The following is a 23726-nucleotide window of genomic DNA, read 5'->3' on the forward strand; positions in this document are numbered from 1 at the left end:
GCGTAAAATAAATCTAATGAAACTGAATTATTTACTTGAGTGTAACTGAAACCCCTTGCATAGGAAGAATATCGTCATACGAACGATAAGAGACAAGGAGAGAAATGAATCGTTCAATATGAGACTTACGCATACTGTAGCATGATATAGCATGCTCTGAACAAGAGCAGTTTTTGGACAAACGTAGACTTTGACGGACGTTGTTCCGTGTTTCGGAGGACTCGGTTGAAAATAACCGACGGACACGACAAGTGGCACAGAAGATTTGGTCATAGAGAGCCAGTAGCCGTTGAAAAGGTGTACAAAGAAAACCTTGGCAAAGGAATGGTCTTGAAGGGTTGCGGAATTCGCTTGACGTGTGAACCATGCCTGGAAGGAAAATTGTCAAGAACGCCTATCCCGAAGCAATCTGAAAGGAAAACAACGAAAGTTTTGGAGCTGGTACATACGGATCTCTGCGGTCCCATGCATACAGCGACACCTAGTGGCAACCGTTTTCTAATGACTGTCATCGATGATTACAGTCGGTATACTGTTGTATACTTACTTGCGAAGAAATCTGATGCTGCAGATCGACTGATGGAGTATGTAAGGTACGTAGAAACTCTTCGGTAGAAAACCAAATATAGTTAGATCTGACGGTGGCGGTGAATATTGCAACGATAAGTTGAAAAGTTTCTTTTTAAGAAAAGGTATCAGAATGCAATTAACGATGTTCCGGATACCAAACGAGGAAAATTTGACAGCAAAGCTTGTAAGTTGACGTTTATCGGGTACTCAGATCAACACAAAGCGTACCGTTTTGTTAATCTTGAAACAGAGGAGGTGACTATTAGTCGCGATGCCAAGTTTTTAGAGCTTGAGGAGGATGTGTACCGGAAGAGTAGAATACCTGATTGTTCGAGTAGTGATAATCTGTTGCTGCCTATGAGTAATGTAGACCAAACGAGTAACCAGAAAGATCCCGAGTTTGCCGATGACTTCGATGAAAGTGAAGGTGACGATGTCGATAACCAAAGTGAATGTGAATAGTTTTTCGATATGAATGCGTCGAATGACTTCGAGGGTTTAGATGATCCGTTGACAATCAAGCAGGAGCCGACTGAAGATTTGCCGTTTTTAGGGGGCTATTCAAGATCCGATCCTGACGATGGACCGTCGACACGAGTCAATCGTGGCAAGATGCCAAAGCGTTTCTCGGACTCCGTTGTGGGTTCTGCTACTCTCATGGTGAAAGAACCATCAACGTACAACGAAGCTGTTAAGTCTACTGAATCTGAATTCTGGAAAAGTGCAATGGACGACGAAATTGATTCGCACTTGAAGAACGATACTTGGGAGCTCGTCGATTTGCCGCGTGATAAGAAAATAGTCGGATGTCGGTGGGTCTACAAGATAAAGCAAAACGAAGCTGGTGAAGTTACACGATTCAAGGCACGAATAGTTGCACAAGGTTATTCGCAAAGATTTGGCATAGACTACGAAGAAGTTTTCTCACCCGTTACAAGATATGCTACGTTGCGAACGTTGCTAGCTTTAGCTGGAAAAGATAAACTTTTGTTAAGGCACCTGGATGTGAAAACGGCGTATTTGAATGGTGAAATCGATCAGGAAATTTATATGCGTCAGCCACCTGGTTACGTGGTTCGCGGTCAGGAGAAGAAAGTTTGTCGTTTGTCGTCGAAGTATTTATGGCCTGAAGCAGTCCGCCAGGTGTTGGGATGAGAAATTGTTTAACACACTGAAGAGCATTGGTTTTAAAGCAAGTACTGCTGACCCGTGCTTGTTTACAATGGAAAGTAATGGTTTTAAGATCTATCTAATTGTTTATGTTGAAGATTTGATTGTGGCTTGTGTAAACGAGTTGGAAATTTCACAAGTGTATAAAAATTTGGGAAAACATTTTGATGTCAGCTGGCTTGGCGAAGCGAAGTTTTTCTTAGGCTTGGAGTTGCATCGAGATTCAGATGGAGTATATAGTTTGAGAGTTAAAAGTTACATCAAGAAATTGATTGCTAAACTTGGATTGGAAAATGCTAAAATTGCTAAAACACCGATGGATCAAGGTTTTCTCAAGGACTGCACTAAAAGTGAAGTGATGAAAGATGGCACAAAATATCGTAGCATCGTTGGAGTATTGATGTACATTGCTGTATGCGCTCGTCCTGACATTGCTGCGAGTGCATCGATCTTGGGAAGGAGATTCTCTGCCCCTACCGAAATCGACTGGACTGCGGCAAAACGAGTAGTGAGATACTTAAAAGGCACACTCGATTGGGAGTTGAAGCTGGGCGGTATAATGAACGAAGAGCTGCTAGCGTACTCGGATGCCGATTGGGCCGGTGATCCACAGACGCGAAAATCGATGACTGGTTTTGTAGTGTTCTTTGCAGGAGGAGTCGTGTCGTGGGCCAGCAGACGCCAAGATTGCGTTAGCCTTTCTTCCATGGAAGCTGAATTCGTAGCACTGGGAGAAACGTGTCACGAAGTAGTGTGGATGAGGTGCTTGCTTGAAGACTTAGGCATCAAGCAGACTTCGGGCACACTAGTTTACGGTGACAACCAAGGGTGTCTCACGTGTGCGCAATCCGAAAAATCGAGCAAAAGGTCTAAACATATCGAAACAAGAAGGGGCTTTGTACTGGATCATTGTAAACGGGGCACTATTAAGCTTCAGTATTGCAGCACTGATGAGATGAAGGCCGATCTATTGACCAAACCGCTTGGAGCTGTGAAACATAATCGCTTTGCACAGCTGATTGGAGTTATGGATTCCGGAGGGTCACCCGTTGAGGGGGAGTGTTAGGAGAACAACGGTTAGCCCCTTAATACTGGCAGCACTTCCCTGCTTGCCGGTCTATTAAAGCTACAGTGTCTATTAACTAATTACATGAGATTGCATCATCCTTTTTTGAATACATGTTTCGTAATCTCACCGCATGGCTGTGTTTATTTATCGTTCCGATATAATCCGTAATAACTCCGTGTTTATCCTTCCGCCGGACGATAATCCACTTCGAATCTATTCCGCCAAGCCCACAATATTTACACTGCGGCAAATCCTCCAAAAAGGCCGTGAATACAGAGTTCCCATGCATCATTTATTCGTTGACTTCAAAGCCGCATATGATACCATCGACCGGAAAGAGCTATCGAAAATCATGTACGAGAACAGCTTCCCCAGGAAGCTCATCAAACTGATTAAATCTACGATGGATGGTACACAGTGCTGTGTTCGGATTTCGGGTGGATTGTCAAGTTCATTCGAATCACACAGAGGGCTTCGTCAAGGTGATGGTCTTTGATGCCTGCTGTTCAACATAACGCTACAAGGTGTTATGAACCGAGCGAATATCAACACACGGGGTACGATATTCAACAAATCTAGTCAATTCGTCTGCTTTGCCGATGACATGGATATTATCGGCAGAACATCTGTGGCGGTGGCTGAACAGTACACCAGACTAAAGCGCGAAGCAGAAAAGATTGGGTTAAAGGTAAATACGTCTCTCAAAGTACTCTGTAAGGTAACCCTCAACCGGATCCTGTAGAAGATCGACACTACTCTACGGCAGCAACAAGCTAGATTCCGTGTTGACACAACGCATTACATTGGAGCCGATCAACGAATTCCAGGGCTCCCTTCTGCTGTTGTTCGTTGATTTTGTAAAAGTGTTTGACCGACTCAACCACGAAAATATCTGAGACGCACTCAGGTGTAGACAAGTTACAGATAAGCTCCATCTCATCGAGGCTCAGTACGAGGCGTTCTCGTGCAAGCTGTTGCACAACGGCGTCTTGTTCGACTCTAGCGTGGTTACTTCCGGTGTGTCCACCCTTGGAAACAGAGTTTCTACAATCAGCTGCATGGATGATCGACGAGCGGAGAGAGGCGAAAGCCGGCATGGACCGATCGCGGAAGAGAACGAAGACAGCTGGCCATCTAAGGTACATAGAAAAGAAAAAAAGGCCCGTCAAACAATCTTGCTGGCAACAGAAAAGAGTCTGGACAAACACCCCAGCCGAAGAAGGAGAAAATACCGCCGCTAAAGGTGATAGAGTGATAGTCTATGTAGTGAACACTGACAATTCCACCAACTTCACAGTAGCGGGATAACAAGTTGAGCAGGTAGGCGCCTTTCAATAACTTGGTAACCAGACAACCCCCGATGGTGGTACCAAGACTGATATAACCACACGGATCAGGAAGGCCAGGGGTGCCTTTGCAGGTCTGCGAAACATTTGGCACTCAAACTAGATCACTCTACGTACGGAAACCTGAATCTTTAATTCAAACGTTAAATCCGTACTGCTGTATGCCTGCGAAACGTGGTGCGTCTCAGCGGAGACAACGCAAAAACTGCAGGTATGAATGCAGGTGAATGCGATACATCATTCGTGCCTGGTGGCCTGATAACTGGATATCCAATGAGGAACCCCATCGTCGGTTTCATCAACGGCCGATAGCCACAGAAATTCGTGAACGTAGGTGGAAGTGGATCGGACACACCTTGAGGAAAGGAGCGAACGAGGTCTGCAGAGAAGAACTCGTCTGGAATCCACAAGAACAGCGTAGAAGAGGCAGACCCAGAGGCTCATGGCGACGCAGCTTAGCCAACGACATCCGAGCTGTAGACGAGAACATGTCCTGGCGACAGGTAATAGCCATGGCGGGTAACCGTCAGCAGTGGAGATCTGCAATTTCATCTCTTTGTTCCGCCGGACCGGCGGACATGGACACATAAGTAAGTAAGTAAGGTGGAGGAGAAAATACCGGAGGAGTGGATGGAAGGTGTAGTCTGTCCCATCTACAAAAAGGGAGACCGGCTAGATTGCTCTAATTACCGCGGCGCAACGTTGGTCAACACCGCCGACAAGGTGCTCTCCCAAGAGAATTCGTAGGGCAGTATCAGGTGGGCTTTATAAGGGCCCGTGCTACTACGGGTAAAATTTTTACTCTCCGACAAATCCTCCAGAAATGTCGAGAGTACAACGCGCCCACGCATCATATTTTCGTGGATTTCAGAGCAGCATACAATACAGTTGAACGCGAACAGCTATGGCAGATAATGCACGATTATGGTTTTCCGCACAAACTTACGCGGCTGATTAAAGCTACCCTCGAGGTTTCGGAGACACTCTCGAGTCCATTCGAATCGCACAGAGGGTTGCGGCAAGGGGATGGATTGTCCTGTATGTTATTCAATATCGATATTGAAGGTGTGATCGGGCGAGCGGGCATCGAAACGAGAGGAACGATCTTCAGCAAGAGCAAGAAACTCCTAGCCTTCGCGGACGACCTCGCCAACATTATTAGAAATCTTGGGACGGTGGAGGCAATCTACGCCAGTCTAAAAACGGAGGCTAGGAGGATAGCGTTACAATACAAATCAATGCGTTGAAAACCAAATATATTGTAGGGAAAGGCTGCAGAGAAAGCAACGTTTGCCTTCCACGGACAGTGAATATTGAATGGTTGATGAGTTCGTATATTTGGGATCTCTGGTCACCGCCGACAATAATACGAGTAAGGAGATCCCACGACGCATTCAAACTGAAAATCGAGCCTCACTTTTTGAATCACGAGCTACAGGCACTGCTTGGAAAGATTCCTATCGTACACCTGGCGAAAGTTGGGCCGGCCACGTCGCAAGGATGCCGGACGACTGTGCAGTGGCATCCATTCTCTTCAAGAATTCCACCGGCATCAGGAATAGAGGGTAGTCCCAACGTGCTAGATAGCTCGACCACGTTGAAGTCGACTTGCGTGTGTCGAGACGCGTAACAAAGTGACGTAGCCCAGGACCGAGTACAATGAAGAGGAATTCTTGATACGATCTTGCGATCTGGTCGGTTTGAATTGAATAATATACTTTACCTGATATGTGTTCGGCATATGAAATTCTCACCTCATCCTGTTAAAAAGGCGGAATGGTTGTGCTCTAGACAATACCGCATCACTGTCATGACGTTAAAGAGGTCCTGCCGACAATACTTGAACTTGGGCTTGAAATCCTAATTCTATTTGAACTTGTATTTAATTATGATCTTAGACTTTGACGTGGACATAGTCTTTACTATGCGAAAGACGGTATTGTCTAGATTAGGAATCATAGATTTGTGATATCATTCTTTTCATGCCGTTGCAAATGAAACAGCTTCTGTACAGTCTTTTTTATCCTTAAAAGCTTTATTATTTGATCATTTACAATATTGTAGTACGAATCGGTTACCCTCAGTTCGGCGTTCGGCTAAGTCAAAGTTGTCCGCGTAAAATATAACATAAATATAATAATGTATACAACCTACAGCTACTGTATGTATGTCTCTTAACCTACGACGTGTAAAATCCGCAAATGGTAAACTTATTCGCTATTATTAAAACTGCAAAACACGCTCTCCTTTAGAAAAGGCTTGATCTTTTTTTTGTGTATATATGATAAAGGTATTGAGTATTCATACAAGTTAAAATGACGATGGTACTATTCAGCCGCATCAATCGTTGTAGAATTGTTTACTTTAGCTACTAAAATGCTTGGCTATTTACATTATCAATTAAGCAGATCTCGAAATAATGTACGAAAATTGACCAAATATGAGACATTTCTATCGAATGTTTTATGACCTGCAGCAAGCTACTCATTATGATGTGAAATTACCTTCAATTTACTAACGGGTTGGCTGACTTTAGCTAACGCTGCATTTATTGGAACCTTCATGAGGAAGGAAACTTCTGCGGTTTCATCTCAAAACACCATTAGCTATTGTTTGTGAGAATGTAAACAAGCTGGACCAGACAGTGAGTGTGATTATTCTAAACAAGACGACAGACCTACAGCTTCGTTTGTTCGCTTTTGCAGTGCTGTGCACATCGGTTTGGTTCTGACTGGATATTTCTTAGCTTTATAAATAAAACCGTTTGTTTATTGTGCACTCGATCAGCTCAGCCTGGCGGGGTGCGTATGATAGCGTTGTACATAATTAAACATCTTACGTTCGCCTTTCTCAATGCATACGCGTAAACATGCGTATCCGCGCAAACATCGCGCATGTGAATACAGTTTTTAACATAAAATGCATCGCGGTATTCCATGTATCCTCACGGAGTTTGTTGAGTATTATTTGCGGTATGTTTTAAAACCTATTATACGCTATTTCAAAGTAAGATAGAGATGCGCGTGTCTAGATTCAGTCCAAGTTATTTCTAGTTAAAATGTTATTTAATAATTTGCCTCAAGCGTAATTGGGCTGCATCAGTCTTTACTATAAGTGTTGTTGTAGTGTTGTCTGAGTACGTCTTTGCACTTGGTTTAACAAATTGAAACAATATAATAATTACGAAATGATGCCAGCGTTTCCCAGCAAGTCTGTCCGACCAACAACATCAACATGACAAACCAATTTTGAAGCATCACCAAATTGCCATCTCCACTTAACATGGCAACCGTACGAAATTACGGTCGATCACCTCAATCCTGCTTGAACACATCAAAAGGCTGAATAATCTCAGCTTCCTGTGTTGATTTATGATAAATTGTTGAAAATTCATACAACCATTCGGTTGTTCTTTCTTTCTTTGCACCTACGGAGTTTAACGGATTAGCCAAGAGGGGAAGCCTAAACCAGGTTCTAAAATCAAGAGTCAATTATCGTTTGTTATGGCGTCCACAATTTTTGACAGAAACGTGAAGAATTAGGTTCTCCTTAATTCACGCCTGCTGGGATTTTTTATGCGTAACATTTGTTTGCTAATCATACTGGTTAGTTTTTAGCAATTTATTAAATTAAGTTTGTTTTTTTCTTTGATGTGTGATTAATGTTACACCTTGCGTACTTATTTAATTTATAAGTATGTAGCTGAATGTTGCTTGCAGGGCCAATAAAAGTTATTTTGAATAGGCATGAAAAGACTGGAGGATAAACGGCAGGCCGGTCCATAAACCTGCCTGAAAACGAAATCCTGAGCAATAAAAATCCACTAAAATTGATTAGCTGACTGTGAGCTGCGGATGCTGAGTAAAGCTTCATGCCACATGCAGACATTGAGATAAACACACGGCCAACAGAAGCCGAACACATACATTAGCGGCGCCGTTTGCAGGTAGGTAGATGAATTAAAGCGCACAAAGGGACGGAACGATCGATCGATGACAACCGACCGTATGGTGTTATTCGATCCCACCGAGCCCGTTTGGGTAGGTTTTATCCGAAATGCCTACACATCCGCTGAACAAAGGACGGCACCACTAACGACACACGGCGGCATGCAGTAAAATCAGCGTCTACCTGCTGCTGAAACATAGTTTTCGATAGCACCTACCAGCCGGCGATAAAGTCTTTTACCGAAACGGTCCCACACGAAGGTAAAGATCATACACCGATCGACCACAGTAATTAATTGCCTTCCTGGAAAGGTACGTGGTTCGCCTTTTCGATGGGCCTGCATTCTAAATTTCAATAAAAATTAGCGTTTAGATGGACATTGGCGTTTTCTTGTAACAAATCGTAAAACATGTCAATAATCACTTCTTCCTGCCTTGAATGGTTAATGAAATAATCATTTAGGACCAAATGATTCCCACTAAAGCCACTTATGATTAAAAAAGCATAAAAGCATACTAGATTGCATTTGCTAGTGGATTATAATTAACTAGCCAGCAAGATCATTTCCAATGGCTTCGTGAAAGTAACATTTTTACGATTTCATCGGTGAATAAGCATTTTAGTAATTGGAGTGATAAATGAGGAAAAAAGTAAAATATTTTACAGCTCCTAATCAGTCGGTGAAATTGTTCAGTCTTTTAAAATACTTAAAGGGTGTATGTGGAAGTGCTGCCTACTTCATCATTTGTGCGTCTTGTAATAAATGAGAATTAGGTGTTTTTAAATGAGCTTCCGGTCAGTTGTACATGGCTGGCAGAACTAGTTATCTAAAAAGAACCGATTAAGGGTTTAAAAAAGTTGTAAAATAATGCTCAGATTGAAATGCTTTTGAAGCCACTGTTTTCAAGTTGTATACAGAATTGATCTACATAGTTCGACTACTACATAATTCGACCAAAATCAGTTCTTCAACTTTGAGTGCGATTTTCGTTTGATGGAGAATACCAACAGGCAGTAAAGAAAAAATGCTTGAAAAATTATCAAAGCATTGCCACTAGGGAGAACTTGGCCAAATACCGACGAACAAGGAACCACTTGACTACGATCCTGAGGACTAGAAAGCGTTGAAATGAGCTAATGACAGGCAAGCTATACAAGACGTTCTTTGATGAACACGAGTCGCCATGGGCGATAGTAATGCTAATGGCCCAACGTCTGATCTCCAAGAAGTCAAACAAGAAATCGGATTGCTGAAATCCAACAAAGTTGCTGGTAAGGACCGTTTACCGCCAGAGCCCAAGAAACAATTTGGATTTTATTACGCTCTTATGGTGGCATTTAAGACCAAAATTGGTCTTGAAGACCACCATAAGAGTACAATAAAACTTACATTGCTGCTTGGAAGCTTTACAAACATGGCTGAAAAACACTGGCAACGGCTCTATAAAGCCTGGGTTATTTCCAAGATTTGGAAGGAGAAGCTATCGGAGGCAGGATTGGTTTGTGCCATTTACAAAAAGGGTGTTCGGTTCGATTGCTGCAACTATCGCGCCATAACGCTGGCAAACGCCGCCTACAAGGTGCTCTCCCAGATACTGTTACACCGGATATAAACGATAGCCCAGAGTTTCATAGGGAATTACCAGGAGGCTGGTTTCATGGAGTTTGAGTAACTACGGACCAGGTTTTTAGCATCCGACAGATCTTGCAGAAATGTCGGGAATACAACGTATCTACGCACCACATCTTTGATTATTGTTTATTAATCAACAGGCTCAATATAGCCTCAATGATTGTCAGTTTATTATATAAATAGTGAAGTCGAATTAAGTGAGTAAAATGCTATCAAACGTGTCCAAATGGATCTTAAAATAAATATGTATTCTTCGAGGTCTACGTCTTCCGAAAAAAGCGAGCGAATCTTCCGAGTAGTATCCGTCATGGCAGATGGAAGTCGAATAACGACGACACTTGATTATAGGCCCGCTGCAAACCGCCGTTTATGCTGTAATTAGTGCGACGAGGTAGCAATCTCAACGTTGCATTGTTCTGCAGTGCTCGTGGTTGAACATTTATGTTAATCTGTCCTAACAGTTACGGGACGGGACGGGACAGTCAATAAACAGTCCTACGAACATCGGATTTTATAGCTGGGAAGACGGAACAGACGGACAGGTTTCTGCATGGCAGCTTTCGCAAAGCGAATCTAAGAAATCGACGCTGAACGGACTCAATTCTTTCTGCGCTGTTGTTATAGTTAGGATTCTAAACAGACGAACAGCATTCCAGAACTGACAGCACCAGCGAACAGTATAGCGTTTTAAGGCAGTATATGTCAGAGAAATTTTTCGCGATCTCAAAGATAAAGCCTAAGGACCTTGAGGCTTTAGCGACAAAATACGAGATCTGATGCTTGTACGTTAACTGCCAATCTAAGATAACACTCAAGTCTTTGATATGCGAAACATGTTCAATTACTGTGATTTCAAGCTCGCTTACCGAAACAGGATCGGATCTTTCATTCGGCAAAATGGGACTGCTCTGAGCACTCCTCCGGGTTCACTATCATACAGTTCACGTCGCACCAAGTAGCAAAGGCCTCGAGTTGATTTTTGGAGAAAGTGACAGTCGTTAGACGAGCGGAGTTCCGGAAGTACATTTTAAGCAAAAGTTGTGGGCCCTTGCTGGCCAAATAAACGTCGTTGAAATAAAGCAGAAAAATCAGAGGGCCTAGGTGGCTTCCTTGAGGGTTATCTGATGAAGCTGGATAAGTTCCAACGGCAAACACCAACTGTCGATCGGTCAGATATGAGCGCAAAAGGTTATTACTAACACCCAGTCTATGTAGTTTTGCAATTGTGATTATCAAAGGCTGCCGACAGGTCGGTGTTTAAAATGTCTGTTTGAGCTCGTTGGTCCATGCCTTCCGTTATATATGATGTAAGACACAAGATTAGTAGTGGTAGAGCGCTGGGAAGTGAAGCCACGTTGGCCAGCACTTAGATATTGCTTATAGTGAGAAAGCAGAGGTTCCATGACAACCACAGCCATACTTTCTTGTGTACAGAGGATATATGCGAAACTTTTCAACACGAGGGGACTGGAGATTAACATTCGAAATTAATGGAGTAACGGAAGGTAATCCATTGGGTCCAGGATTGAAGGACGACTTGAACATGGTCACGGCCTTCGTTTACGTTGTTTAGTGAAAGCGTGCGAAGCTTCGTTAATCATCCTAATGCTGCTTGTTTGCAGGACTTCAGTCTGCGTAGCTCATTCATATACGTATCGATCGATAGCATATATCAAGACACGTGTGAAAGTCTGTGCGGCAAGGCTTCAACGTGTGTTTGCCCAATGAATACTGGACAACAAATCGTTGATCAGCTTTACGGAAGTTTTATGAGATACTAGCTGGATATCTAACGAAATCCTGAAGGAGATTATCTTCAACATGGGCGTAGCGACGGAGGGGGGCTGTTTGGGGGTTCAGACTCCCCTCCAGACGAAAATTTATTCTATACTTTTTAGCTTGAAATTTCATAGCCAGCTGTTTAGAGCACAGGAATATTTACGGGCCATGTTGTACGATCCTCGTCGTCGTCAGCAGCAGCTTAGAGCCGGGTTAGTTCTTACTGTTTTAAGCTCTATTCAACTCGATCTTGGGTTCCTTGTCGCTCATTTCCCAAGCGTCTCTGAAGTCGCAGTTTATTTTATTTAAAAAATAAAAAATGTCACTTTAGAACTGAACGAGCCATCTCGCACGTTCAGTCCCTCTGTTCTGGGTGCCGGTGGGGTTGCTGTGAAAAACTGTTTTCCTTACGACCTGTCCGGTACACCGTGGTTTACCGATTTTCGCCAAATGCACGTCTCCCCAAGCAGTCTCTATTTATTCATTAACTTTTTTCAATGAGGCTTTCAACCAGTGGTTGGTTCCCCCCAAAAGCAGTATCTATTACCCTTGATTCATGCACCTCCGCTGCTCCTAGCTTTCAGCTTGTACTCCTTCAAATGTCGTCCGGAAAGGCGCGTATGCCATGCATCAGTATTGTCAAATCTATAAAAACTACCGGTCTAGTAGGGGGTTCGTACGGCGGCTTATGCCTTTTGATCGTAGCGTTTTGCGAAGGGCAAAGCAATTTCGATGTTCTGTTTGAACACGCCGCTTGTTTTATCTGAGATTGAGTGCGACGGAATCTATTACTGGATTCTCTGCGAGACAAATAGCTTTGTTAAATGTAAGAAGATTAGAACAATGTAACGTCCGTATAAATAGAATACTGTTGTCCGAGACAGTTTAGTTGCGTAATATAGATGGTCAAGTACGATCATGCGGTGTTTTATTCTGTCGAAAATTTGTCCTGTTTCGCTGTCCATTGAAAGCTGATACTATTCGTCTTATGGCCCACAGGATAAGTTCAAAGATAGTGGGTATCGTACTTTCGTCTGCGGATTTGTGCTGTCCGTAATTGCTGAGCAGCAACATCGCTGGATCTTCTTATTTGTGTTGTCCACGGCTATCAGCCATCCCACTTACGCGAACTCATCTGACTCATCTTTTGGTTCGTCGCCGTCAACGAATACCGTCCGCGAAAAAAGCACGTTCGTTTCGTTTGAGCTTCTGTCATTCATGTATTTAATCTTCGACGCGTTTATTATAGACCGAATCCTCCTAGCCACCGCTTTCAGTTTGCGCAAATGGCCTCTGCAGTGGCAAAGCTTCTGGTTTTAATATCAAAGTCACCTGCGTAACCAAGAAGTTTGCTGCTTTTTTCTGAAAATCAAACCACCGGTTTAGAAATCTGCTCGGCGGATCACTTCAAGAGCGAAGTTTAAAATCTTGCAAGATAAGTTATTAGCAGCACCTTCACTGCGTCTCGAAGAGACTCGATCCGATGGACTCTAACAGCCTCTCCCAGCCGAGATTCGAACATACGACGTATCTCAATGCCAGCTGGGAGGCAAAATTTTAACATTTGGTTTCTATTATTTCAATATTATCTTTTTAGTCAAAAGAACACTCAATTTCAACCAAAATAGCTATTAACTGAAAATAATTCCCCATTTCCTGACTCCTTACGGTTGGGCTATGTCAGATTTTTTTTGTAACCCCCCCCCCCCAGGAAACATTTCTGGCTACGCCCATGTCTTCAATGCATACGATCAAAAGAGGATGGTGTGGAACTCTCTTGACTAACGAACATGGAGCTACTGAGAGGGCCTTGTCATGTGAGCTCACGAAGCAGTGCTCTAAGGAATGGTTTTTCTCGTTGACGACATGGTTGGTAAAGCATTGCAGCACTATAGTGGTCGAGAAGATTCATTGCATCGACATGGACCGTAGAGTTTCCAGAATCAGAAGAGAGAAAATCGCGAAAATCATGATCACTCAGCTAATTGATTTCAAAGCAACATACGATACAGTCGATTGAGACCAGCTATGGTAGATAATGCACGAATACAGTTTTCCGGATAAACGGACGTGACTGACGAACTATTTCCGTTACAATCAGAGCTACAATCGAGCGATATGTTTCGTGCGCATTCCGGGAAAACTCTCGAGTCCCTTCGAGACGCGGCGAGGGTTGATATATAGGACGGCTTATACTGCATGCTGTTTAACATCAGTCTTGAGGGGATAATCTGATGAGAGGGCATCGAAACGAGAGGCACGATTTTTACTAAGGGTAGCCAACTCCTGGGATTTGGAGATTACTGATATTATAGCCAGGCGCCGACGGAGACAATCTACACTCTTAAATGATTCTACCCGTAAATAGGTCGGATTTAGCTAAAGCCAGGTTGAAAGTACTCAAAATGCCCTTAAAGTGTACAAGCTAAAATTTTGTGTAAAAAATCAACCAATTTTGGCTACTTGCTACCGATAATTGAATTATTCTCTGTGATTTTTCGGGTATTCTTGGATAAAATTTCAAATTAAAATCATCTAATATGCTTGCGTCACCACCACTATAGTTTCCCAAATAAATGATTCTTTTGATTTGCATACTGGCAACCTTTGGCTCTTCTGGCGCTAGTATATATGGACTATAAGTGTTATGTTAGCACCAGAAGCTAGCTGTTGTGAGTTTAGTGTAGAATTTTATGCGCCTCTTGCGGCATCATCACTATAGTTTCCCAACTAATTCGATATAAGTTTTATCCAAGTGGGGGCCTTTCGCTTGGGTGTCTGTTCTCTGTGGGTAAAATCATTTAAGAGTGTACGCCAACCAAACTGAAAGCGGAGTCTAGGAGGATTGGGCTAAAAATAAATGCGCTGAAGACGAAATACATGACAGGGAAAGGTTCAAAGGAAGCAACTGCATATCTCCCACGGACGATAACAGGCGGCGGCGGCAAACTAGAAGTGGTAGAAGATTTCTTGTATTTGGGATCGCTGGGGACCACGGACAACACAAGTAACGAGGCGCATTCAAGTGGAAAACCGGACTTACTTTACCTTTCGCAAAATGCTACGATCAAGAAGCATACACCGCTTATTTGATCAGTAGTTATTTAGCCGGGACGTTGTTCGGGAGGACATACGCGCCCTTGTCGTGTTCGAGCGGAAAGTATTGCGGACGATATTTGCGGAACAAGCTGAAGGTGGAGAGTGGCGGCAACGTATGAATTATGAGCTTTAGGCACTGCTTGGGGAGATTCCCATCGTACATCTGCTAAAAGTCGGTAGGTTACAGTGAGCCGGACACGTCGTAGGGATGCCGGACGACAGTGCAATGAAAACAGTTCTCTTCAACAACCTCACCGGCATCAGGAAATCTAATTGAATGGAGACGACTGCTGGTTCCCCGATGTCTTCAGTACATTCAATGATTGCCTTGCTCGCGATTGCATTCAAGCAACTGTTGTGTTAATGTTGCAAGTTGGAGTTATGATAATAATTGGAACAATTGATCCTTTTAAGGACCGAAACATAATAATTGAAGATTTAATTGAATTTTCTCAGCCAGTTTCCAACTAAAGCGTTTTGCGCCAGAGGTTTGGTAAAGCATATCACCAAGACAGAAAAGAATCGAAGACGCATAAAGTATAGCTGCGGAAATGTCGCGGTTGGCTCGTTATAACAAAGTTTTACCGATCACCTCTCGCGAAGTTCAAACTTCTGTTCGCTACCAAGTGAGTGGGCCAAACACGCCGTCTCAGGAGGGATACCAAAGCATAGTCAACAAATATACCAGCTCTAAGTAACTGTGTTCGGTCAGGCGTTCTATAACTATCCAATAATTGGCCATTTTCAAGGCCAAGTATGTAAATGAAGATGTGATTGAGTTTTCTCATCAACTCATTTGGCCTGATGGAGATGTGAAATTATCTGAAATAGCACAATTTCCTTTAATTATTTAATTAATAATTCTTAAAAGAACGGTTTTCAGTAATTGATTGATGAAACTTAGGGAACTTTAGGCTTTTCTCTCGGGTTTCTTTAGCAACACAAATCTATCCATCACCAATGCTAAATAAATGAGTACAGCTACAGTAATGCGTAGCGTTATTTCACCTTGGCAGCAAAATGTGAACGACTCATTGAGAACAAACCAATTGAAACGGACAACTTTGCCTCCTTTGCCCAGACTGAAATTAAAACCCTCCAGTTTGTTCAACGTAGGTGATGGAATGACGGACCATGAAAAATAGGACGGACATTCAGGTTTCAAATTATGCAATTTCATTAGCTACGTAGCACGTGCAAGTTTATTGCAAGCTGGAGTTATTATAATCAAACGATCGGTCCTTTCAAGGGCCACACAACGATTGAAGAGTTTATTATATTTTATTGCCCAGGTAATAGGAAAATTACACAGGCAACGAGGGAAAAGTTGAATTTTTCGCCGTTGGGGACGACCAATAAATGGCGGGAATAAGTTTTCTGGTTACGGGTGACATTTTCTGCCACTTCCAAAATGTCTGTAGCTTGTAAAAGCTTTATTATCAGTGTTTTGCGCAAAATTTTCAACTTTTTGAAAACTTGCGCGTACCGTCTACCGATTGCCAGAGGAAAAGTACTATTCAACGCAGAAGCAGATCATGAAAATCTATTTACTGTTTGGTTTAGAGTGACTTCGATTCGTTTTAATAAAATAGATTCAATCAATTCATGGAAATAAACCCGAAATCAGTTGAGAATTGAACGTATACAATGTTACTACTTTGATAAAGCGCTAAAAAGAGACTTACGTAGTCATACGTCACTTATGCGGTCGTGTCTTGTGCACAACCCTTCTGATTTTTGTTTACAAATATTTCGACCAGTATCTGCGGTATCTGGTTTGATTCTAAATGCACCAGGGCGTATCTTCTATTTCTCGAAACAAGGTGAGGCGCTCAACCAACAGACTTTTTGACGTAGGACTACGTCTTACGGCAAGTTTTGAGATAGGGTGTCATTCCAAAAAATCAAAAAATGCGAGCGTCACGAAAAATGAAAGGTTTTGAGCGCGAATAGCTCAGCGGTTTTCCGATCGATTTTCAATACTCTTACACCAATCGATCGGAAAATCTTCTAAGAATTGACCCGAATGAAGAAAAGTATGGATTCTTGATGTTGAACTATTGAAAAATTGAAAATATTGAACCTATGTTTTACCAGAATTCTCGCTTCGTGATTGGTTGGAAGATTCTTTACGATGATCTAAACCTATACCAATTTGATATCTGTGCTTGAGAAGTAAGCCAAAACAAGTGACAAAGTTTCCTCATTTCAACAAGATTTCTTAACACCGCGGTTCAACCTAGACCATTTTGATGTCCTTGCTTGGGAAGTACGCCAGAGAGAGTGACAAAGCTCCCTCGTGCCAGCAGATTTCTTACGAACGCGATTAAACCTAGTCCAATCTGATGTCTGTGTTAGGGAAGTGTGCCAGAAAAAATGACACTAGTTCGTTGTCCCAACAGATCGCAAATTCTTTACTGCGTGACGATTAAACCTCGGCGAATTTGATATCTGTGTTGGAAAAATGTGCTACAGCTACTGTGTTCGGTTATATGGCTCTGTATGAATACGCATGCTTGCCGTTTCATTAGAAGTGCAGTGAAAATAAGTGCTGTAGATAAAATAGGATTGAATTGGTAAAATCCTTTCAGCGTGGGAAACGATGGATAATAAAAACAATCTTTAATTTCAATAAGGTAGCAGGAAAGTAATAGTTTGTGTTCTTCCCTACGATAAAACTGAACCTTGTCGTGGCGTAGGGCTTTTTAACTAATCAGTAAATGAACAGCGGTCACATTTACTTCTGAATGTGGGTATATATCAAAATACTTTTGTGATTTCAAGCTGGCTGTCCTGAGCTCTGATGGCCGCCCGCGGGCTCTGTCGATGGGAAGGGATCGAGTCTTAAAGAGACGTTTAAGCCCAGAGCTTTACAGCACTTTGGTCTCGAGGATTGGAAGGCGGGCGAGTCTCTATATTTTGAAGCTTCTGTCGACTACCGCGAACGTCCAGCTTGTGCTGCGCTCAATTTACTTTGTATCGTGGGAATGCACTGTGAATGCTAAGGGGATGAAAGATTAAATTTGCCCTGATAAGTTGATAACCACTAATGCTCCGAAATTTGTCTTACCTATTGGTTCATTTGTGGTTGTTTGTGTTGGAAAACTGAAAGCGGGCGCGCGGTTGAAGACCGGTGTCAGGCGGGGCTGACGAATCCTCCACTTCTTCACTATACCACATATTGCAACTCGAGTGGTACAAAAAGTCCAAAGCACATTTACAAATTCGATCTATTATTTTTCTTCTCATCATCATCATTATCATCATCATCGTCATCATCATCATTATCATCATCATCATTATATTTAAAATATGACATTCCGGCCTTTGGCAGAGAGATCTTAGAGTCAGTTCGTGGAGTCCGCGCAGAGCCGAAACGCCTCCGCCTGCGGGTATAGGCGTGACGGCTATGCTTGGGGCTCAACCTGTGTTTTAGTGGGCGACAGTGCCTGTCTCGTCAGGTAGAACTGATGTTTGAGGTCTCCCTGACACTTTGTTGACATCACAAAAGGGCCCAGCGCAGAGTTTTATACGCTATTAAGCGACCAGTTGGATAACCCGAATACCATCTCCCAGTTGGCCTCGAGGTAAGACGCTGGTCTAATAAGCCAGTCGTCGTATGTTCGAATCTTGGCTGGGAGAGGCTGTTAGAGTCAATAGGATCGTAGCACTGACCCTGCACTGTCCTGTATTCTAACAGCTGGTTGCGAAGTCTGTTGTATAAAAAACAGAAGGTCAAATTTCGATAACGGAATTAGCACCCAGGCTTTGGCTTTTGGATAACCCGAAAAAAAGGAAAAAAAGGAAAGTAATAGTTTGTGTTCTTGATTTTGTTAAATTGTTTTCAAATGCACAATCTTTTGAGAATTGAACGTATGCAATGTTACTACTCTGATAAATGTTACATACAACGCATGTAGCATGTATATATGTTGCAGTATACATGAAGAATCGAATGATTACAAGCATGAATACATGCTACTATCACTACAAAGAGACTTACGTAGTCCTGCGTTACCTATATCTTGTACACAACCCCTCTGATTTTTTTAATTGTATGCAATGTAGAATCATTAACAGTTAATATGAAAACTCAAAGTCATATTGATTGCTTACTTCCGATTATTGCAAATTCTGACTTTAATGCCGAATGACCAGCTTATGCTCGAGGTAAAAATAATCTTCATCTCTAAACGATGTGTAGCCGAACCACACGGAAATGAAGATTAAATTACATACAATGCAACGGGGTTGCGGTTTGAAAATGGAATTGAAAAAATCCCACCAACAGCAACCAACGAACGGCAGGCAGTAATCCATACTTATCCGTCAAAGGGAAGGACACCAACTCTAAATGCATTTTACCAAATCAAACCGAAGTGGTTTGATCTTAAGAACAGCACCACAGCTAAATTGATTATTGCCCTCTCCCCCATATCTCGAGCACATTTGCGTTCACGTTTCGATTCGGTTCGACGCATCCTACACGGTCGAATACGCGCGCTCGTCCAGCAGAGGTCCGCTGGGAATGGCAGCATTACATTCGAAACATGCTCCTCTCCTCGCAATGGCAAACGTTTTTTTTTTCAAAAAATTTCATTCTGATATGTGAACGTCCCTTACTGGATCCTCAGGTGAAAAAACACACTCTGCATTTCTGTGTCTCGGAGGCGACTTTTAATCGCTCGGAGAATTTAATTTCGTGCTTTTCGATATGCTTCGGCTTAATAGGTTTTCATGCTGATTATTGCCAGAAACACGGATTAGATTATTCAATTCGTCAATAAAATTAAACGGGACGCGCAGGTTGATACCACACAAGCCAGCCAGGCAGGAAAGATGGTAGAAAACAGAAAAACGGAGAACGCATAAAAGGTTTGGAAATTAAGTCCAACATTAAAAAAAATTTATATTATTAATTTGCTTCAATTTGTTTGTATCAAGAAGGAATTTCCAGTCTCTCGGTCAAAGTAAGGTCGATGCTAGTAGTGTAGAGGAATACGTCGGTTAGTAAAAGTTACCATCGTTCTGGTTCGGCGATGTTTGAAATACTTATGTAGTTTGTCCAATGTCCGGTTAAATTCTTCAACGGTGTGCGCATGTTGAGATAGCTATTATGATTTAATCAAAAAATCAGCTGCGCACGTTGCCCATTCGCTGTGTTGTGCTCTGCTAAGCATGCTAATGAAGCGATTTGTCTCAAACTTAGATACAAAACCCTGATGCCATGGAACGCGCTTCGCAGGCGTCAGACGTTTTTTGTTTCTCTGTGCTTCACCAAATCCGCTTTTTGGGTTAATTGCACACTCAGCCGAATGATGCTAGACACTGCCTTATGATTATAGACTTCCGATATGTTCACAAATTTCCATCGCTGCACGTTGCACCCGAAGTCAACGATATTAAGCTACATTTACTGTATCACATTCTTCACACAAGCACACGCGGAAATGGAAAAAAAACTTGACAAAAAATCCCACCTTTGGAGGCACTAAACCCTAATTGCTCATTTCTGTTTTGTCTTCTTCTCATTTTCTACATTTAAACTAACCGATCCTGAATCTTTCGATTTCGTTTTCTACCGGCCAACAGCAGATTAAGCTGCATTAAAATCTCACTGCGGTCGCCGCCAGGTAGTTCCGGTCCGTAACCCTGCGGCGGCGGCAGTTGCTCTGTTCGAAACCTTTGACGAGGAGGTCACACACTGGTTTCCGAGTTTAGCTTTAGGATGAATTTGTTGGACTTTGGATCGACTACCTCTTCGCTGATTGTGAAATGTGGAACTTTGTTGATCGAAATCGTCAGCGACACATCGTTCTGGATCAGCTGGAACGTGGTTCCGTCGGAAATGGGGCGCGACAGAAGCTCGTCGCATATCAGGGCCCAGTTGTGATTCGTTCGTCGCTCTTTGTCGTTCTGCAGTACGGGTGCCTCTACGAGGTAAGGTTCTAGGAACGCTCTCGGAGACATGTCGTTTTTCAGGCAGTGGGCCAGATGTTTCAGTATAGATTCTATGGTGTGTCGAGGCTGTTGACGTGTGATACGGAGATATTTCTGCAAGGCACGGGCCATCGACGGGAAGATTGCCTGTGCTGCTTCTTGTGGATCCAGCGGAATGACCGGAGCCTGAGGTTGTGGTTGATCGGTTTGAAGGCGCTTGATATGTGTGAAAGCCTCTTCGGCGGCCGTCACCAGACGAGCCCTCCGCTTTTTAACACGGCGGTCATACTCGTGCTCTTCGTAGAAACGCTCGTTGTGGGAGGAATCACGCCGCCGGGCATGAGCTGCCAGAACCGCTCTTGATTGGCTCTGCTGCTGAGCCGGTGTGGCGCCGTCAACTTCATAATATTTGAACGAAGATAAAGCTTTTCGCTGCGATTTTGATACCGGTAATCGTTCCAAGTACGGATTGTAGATGGTAAATTCCGTGTAATAGCGCTGAAGGACCCACACCGCTGTTCGTTGGATACTGAGCTGACCTATGCTATAGTTGTGAGACTCTCCGTCAGGACTTCGTATCACCTTGATATGATAAATTGGTTGCAGGTGTCGTATTTCTAGCAGAATAACTGCCACGTAATGGATAAACAAAAGCGTATCGGTGAAGTTCGTAGCATATGAAACCAAAGTCTTGTAGTCCACAGCGGTCGATCCTGAGACAATGGCTTTGGTGCCTTCAGTCACTTGAACAATGTAGAACAGCCAATAGGCGAATGTCGATATTAACACCAGCAGCAACACCGTTGCTCGAAAGAAAAATATTCTAGGCATAATGGCGACTGGTTTTCTAACGAAAACAGCCCACAGCCCGATCGAGAGCAACAACATCCTAGCGGCCAGCGATACCATCAAACCTTTACACTCCGCGTTGCATGCCAGCAGCTGTAGACGATCGTTTTGCGTTAATTCCAGATTGTCAAAAGCGGATGGAAAAAATCCCAACTTTGGTAAAATTGCCATAACTAGTGGACTTAGAAATGCTACTGTACACAACAGTACGGACAATATCCTTTCCAGGTACCGCTGACAGGCGAATCCAATGCCCGTATCATCGGACATTTGCCAATAACTCACATCCTCCATGGAAATGCTCTGCTCCGATGTGTTACCGGTGATAGCCGTGGTGTTTTCGCCCCACGTTTCATCTTGCGGCAGAATTTGAACTTCTATTACCTCCTGACCGTCGCGACTGTCGTCGCCGATGTTAACACTAGTTTGAAACGGTGCCATATCTGGTCGTTTGTTCCTTAAATGATTATTCCTATGCGAATGCCTTGTGCGGTCTCTATGTGATCCCAGTGTGCTACTATTATTGCCACCGTTATGTCCTCTTGAACGCCTCGTAGTTTTGCTGCTCGGTTCCGACTTGATCGATTCGGTTTCCATTGTTTAAATCCGTTTAACCGTGCCGGTAAACGCAGTCATTTGAATATGGAAACCTAGCTAATTCAGCAAGTCTTACAAGAAGCACTTTTCTAATGGCCAATTACGAAATCGGTGTCAAACGTGGTGCCGTACAACATTGGCGTCAGAAGCGGAAATTCTCACGGACAATCCCGAACAAATTGATTCATTCCACTGCCACTGTTGCTGTGCCTTTCGAGTCACCGCCATAGGTGAAAACAAGCGAGCGAGCCAAACCTGCCCTTACAGTTACTTCTTATGAGACCACTTTTTTTCACTTGCTCTTTTCGCCATTCCTACCTACGATTGGCAAGTGCGCTTTCCCGTCCAGGAGCAGATGTACTCATCATCGATCGTTGTTTTATCAGAAACCAGAAACATATTTTAATCACATGTGATTGGCTGTGCCAAATTTCGTCACTTATGCAATGCTCACTGGAAAATTATCTACCGATAATTGCATGGTGAAAATTTTCCGCATTGCTTTTTCTTCGATTGTTCAACTTTGAGCTGAATACGCAACAACGGTGCACAGATTAGGTGGCCGCAAATATCGACGGTTTTACACAACACACTTCTCGAAGCAAATGTCGATTATTTCACGTTTCAGATTTACGTTAACGCTAAAATATTGACAAAAGTCTGTCCCTTATTACGAACGAAAACTATTTCCACCATCTTTGTTTTATACTTTCGGTTCAAAACGAACGGTGAATGAACGCAAACGCGGCAGCGGCAGCACACCCGTTCCCGCATACGTGCTACGATGACCGAAGGAAGAACGCGAATGAAAATGAAGTTGACGTATTCGTATTCATTGAATGGCGTACAATGCAAGCAAAGAAGGAATGAAACGAATGGACAAACATGCGAACGAAATAAGAGAATACATAGGGAAATACAAATAATATTAACAATGTGTGCGTGATACGGTTGGTAAGGTAAGTAGCAAGGTAAGTATACCAATGGCAATAAAGGCAAGGTGAGGTGAACAAAAGGCTCATTTCTTCATTCGCGAATCACTTGGCGAATCATCGTGAAGTTTTGATCGTTTTGATTGATTGATGTTCTGAGCCGTTCGATTGGGGCGATATAGGGGAAACCTCCCAGCTAGCATTTTTATATGATCATGAATAGAATTCTATTCAGTTTACTTTTGACGTAGGACTACGCCTTTGATTTCTATATTTTTCTAATTTTGACGTAGGACTACGTCTTACTTTAATAGGGTGGCACGTTGGAGAAGCAAAAATGACCGCGACACGACAAAGTGATAAATTTTGAACGCTTATAGCTCAGCCAATTCTGAATATATTTTTATGGTTTGCATACCATTCGAATCACAAAATATCAGCCTTTTGTATAGTTTTCATTAGAAGATTGTATTTTGTATGTAACTTCTGGAATTTTCACGTAAAGTTGAACAATTTTTCCAAATTCCCTACAGTATTCGTTCAATCGTCGCCATAGTTACCATACGAAATTGTTATTAATAACATACAAACAATTTAAGTGAGAAGTGAGCGATTTTGTGCATCTGATTCTACAATGTCTCAATTGCTTCAAGAAAAATATATGCGTAAATACCACAAGCGAGTTCGTGAGCAGGCATAAACTGGATCAGCAAGAGGCCAGCGTTGACGGTGGCAGAGCACTGTAAATTCTTCCATTTGAGAAGAAAAGGAAATCGTAGTGATTTAATGTATTC

At 42.8% G+C, this 23726-nt stretch overlaps 1 protein-coding gene across 1 annotated transcript; it reads right to left on the minus strand.

The window, feature by feature from the left end:
- Nucleotides 1-19234: 19234 nt before the first annotated feature.
- LOC128733718 (vang-like protein 1) lies at nt 19235-22734 on the minus strand. The gene has a single exon (XM_053827486.1). It carries the CDS (start codon nt 21998-22000, stop codon nt 20312-20314), a length of 1689 nt encoding a protein of 562 aa, XP_053683461.1. The 5' UTR covers nt 22001-22734; the 3' UTR covers nt 19235-20311.
- Between the last annotated feature and the right edge of the window lie 992 nt (nt 22735-23726).

Source organism: Sabethes cyaneus, chromosome 2 (genome assembly GCF_943734655.1).
Source record: "Sabethes cyaneus chromosome 2, idSabCyanKW18_F2, whole genome shotgun sequence".
Classification (NCBI taxonomy): domain Eukaryota; kingdom Metazoa; phylum Arthropoda; class Insecta; order Diptera; family Culicidae; genus Sabethes; species Sabethes cyaneus.

Bases quoted from the DNA above. Each gene is read 5' to 3' on its own strand.
- LOC128733718 (XM_053827486.1), bottom strand. From the start codon at position 22,000: ATGGAAACCGAATCGATCAAGTCGGAACCGAGCAGCAAAACTACGAGG.